The sequence below is a fragment of the Pistacia vera genome, unplaced genomic scaffold (assembly GCF_008641045.1).
Source record: "Pistacia vera cultivar Batoury unplaced genomic scaffold, PisVer_v2 Contig1027, whole genome shotgun sequence".
NCBI lineage: Eukaryota > Viridiplantae > Streptophyta > Magnoliopsida > Sapindales > Anacardiaceae > Pistacia > Pistacia vera.
The window spans coordinates 28,879-31,469 of NW_022195058.1; the positions used below are offsets into that span (position 1 = coordinate 28,879).

At 29.2% G+C, this 2,591-nt stretch overlaps 1 protein-coding gene across 1 annotated transcript; it reads right to left on the bottom strand.

Annotated features, from left to right (window-relative positions):
* Window positions 1–1,200: 1,200 nt before the first annotated feature.
* On the bottom strand, window positions 1,201–1,896 carry LOC116123291 (stigma-specific STIG1-like protein 3). The gene has a single exon (XM_031409087.1). The coding sequence runs from the start codon at window positions 1,883–1,885 to the stop codon at window positions 1,436–1,438; it is 450 nt and encodes a 149-aa protein (XP_031264947.1). The 5' UTR covers window positions 1,886–1,896; the 3' UTR covers window positions 1,201–1,435.
* Window positions 1,897–2,591: the final 695 nt, after the last annotated feature.

The following is a 2,591-nucleotide window of genomic DNA, read 5'->3' on the forward strand; positions in this document are numbered from 1 at the left end:
ATACTTTAAGCATTGACATGACCATATTATGAGCACCTTGAATAAATTAAGAAATTATAATTACTTTGTGTATCAAATTTAGAGGTTCTATCTTAATTTATAGTTGCATTTTGAGTTTAAAAGATAAATAATTTATTTTTTTTATCATAATTTTTTCTTTCAATATCAGCACAATAACTATAAGCATACGGGAGGAAATCAAAGAAAAAGTTTTTATGTTTTTACACTACAGATCTATTTAATTCATTTAGATGCATTGGGATCTATTTATGCAGGCCAAACAGTTTTTATGTTTTCAGTTAATTGATAATAATTTAGATAAGTATATGTAATATATTATTAAAATTTTCTTGATTTTTTAATAGCTCCAACCAAACTTGAAAAATAAAATAAAAGAACTATATTTTGTTTTCTTTCATTTAGCATTTATCATATAAATGTAGGTTGTTATTAACTTATTATGCACAAAATTGTTGTTTTATTAAATAAAATAAAATAAAAGTGATATGAATAAAAACTATTATTTTTTGTTTAAATTCTTTTTCTGTCACATCTGCTAATTGTCTCTTTGATAAGTAAAGCAATCTTCCATAATTAAAATCTTAAAAATATATTTTAAATACATTATGCTAAAAATATTCCAATATATCCAATACAAAATTCAATATGTCAATACTTGATCAAATGAAAACAATTTATTTTTATTACATATGTCATTTTTTTTTCTTTCTTTTTGGAAATTAAATCAAATAACAACAATTTGCATTGTTAACAACCTTGTAAATCCCATAACATTCCATTTTAAACTAAATACCCTAAGGTTAAAAATAATCTACTATATATATGAACCCTAAAACCAGTACTGTTATTACCATCTAATAAAGTTTGTAAATGTGTAAATATGTTGGACATTACTTTTAGTTAGTTAATCTCTAGGTATTAATTGAGAGTAATTTGAACACCTCTATAAGTTGTACCAATGTTATATACATTTACAAAGTTGAAATCTTAATTTTAAATCTCAATTAATTTAATTGTCAATATGATTAATTAATGGGATAATATTATTTTCCTATGATTAATAATTAATGTATAGCTGACACATTAATGTTAGGATTCAATTTTGTATATGAAATATTACTGAATGATCAAAGGTTACAAAATAATACTTCATTATATATAAATTAAAGTAATATCACATCTACATAGGTTGATTAAAAAAAAAAAAGAAAAAAAAAAGGAAGGATTAAACAAATATTAGCAAATTTCATCAAAGATATTGATGACTTGCCTTTATTATTGGGCACACACAAAATAATTAACAACATGAACAAATTAACTAATCCAGTTTTGCTGCACTAAATCAATCACCACTTGTGTCTGCATGGATATGATAGGTAGCTTGAGCTCGATCCAGAAATGTATAACACAAATTCTATGAGTAGTTGCACATCCCATACGTGCATGAATTCCCTTTTTTGCACTTCTTGTTGCAACCTCCACAGTGCTTCTTGTTGAACATTGTATTCACACACTCACCTTTGCAGCAAGTCTCCGAGAACTTACACTTCTTCCCACACTTGCCGCAATTGAGCTCGTCTGTCAACACGTTTACACATTTCTTCTTGCAGCAGTATGGCCCCGGGCTCCCCTTGGCTCGACAAACTCTAGGGTATATGTCACACGTCCTCATCTGAAGCCGAGGAGGCTTCAAATTGACGGCAAGAAAGCGACTGGAACCACGCAATGAAGTTGTCGACTCTGGCTCATTCAATTGTTCTTCTTCTTCTGATAGTGCTGCCGCATCAATGAGATCAGGAATTATGATCATCATAGCCACGAGCATTGCCAACTCAAGGAACAACATGAACTTAAAGGACTTCATGATGAGTTAATCAATTGTTTGGATGTGGGGAAGAATGGAGGATTCGTTGAGGTATTTATAGAGATAAAAGAGGTTTGGATGTGGGGAAGAATAGAGGATTGGTTGAGGTATTTATAGAGATAAAATAGGTGCTCTAGCAAGGAAAATGAATGGGGGTTGAAGAGTTTCAAAGTGTGCGGATTGTGAGTGGAGTGGTCTAATTCAAAGGGCTAAAGAAATTGAAGTAAACCAAGTTAGGTTGTAGGAGAAATATTATATTATAAATTAGGTGTAATTAGGGAGGAAATCCAAGTTTGAGATTTGCGTAACGAAGAGTAACATGCGTCTTCTCTTACTAACAATTGTCTTTCGTTGAATTCGTTGAAAATTACGAGATACCTTTTTTCGAAATATTATTAATATTAATGAAGAAATTATAGGATTAAGCAATTTGTTAATTAAAGGAGAAAGACATATGAGGAAAGAGCTGGCAACTATGCTTTTTGTGTTCAACTTGTAATAGAATATCATTGTAGTGCATATCATTGTCAACGAGATTGAAATTAGAAACACATAAAGAAAGAAGTCAGCTGACGTTAATTGCTATATGCAAGGAATAATGTTGTAAACAAAATGAATTTTACTTTCCTTATCGTAACATTTTGTATAAAAAATTCTAATATTTTAACCATTTTTTTTTTATCAGGATACATGAACTAGTTTACAT

Bases quoted from the DNA above. Each gene is read 5' to 3' on its own strand.
- LOC116123291 (XM_031409087.1), bottom strand. From the start codon at position 1,885: ATGAAGTCCTTTAAGTTCATGTTGTTCCTTGAGTTGGCAATGCTCGTG.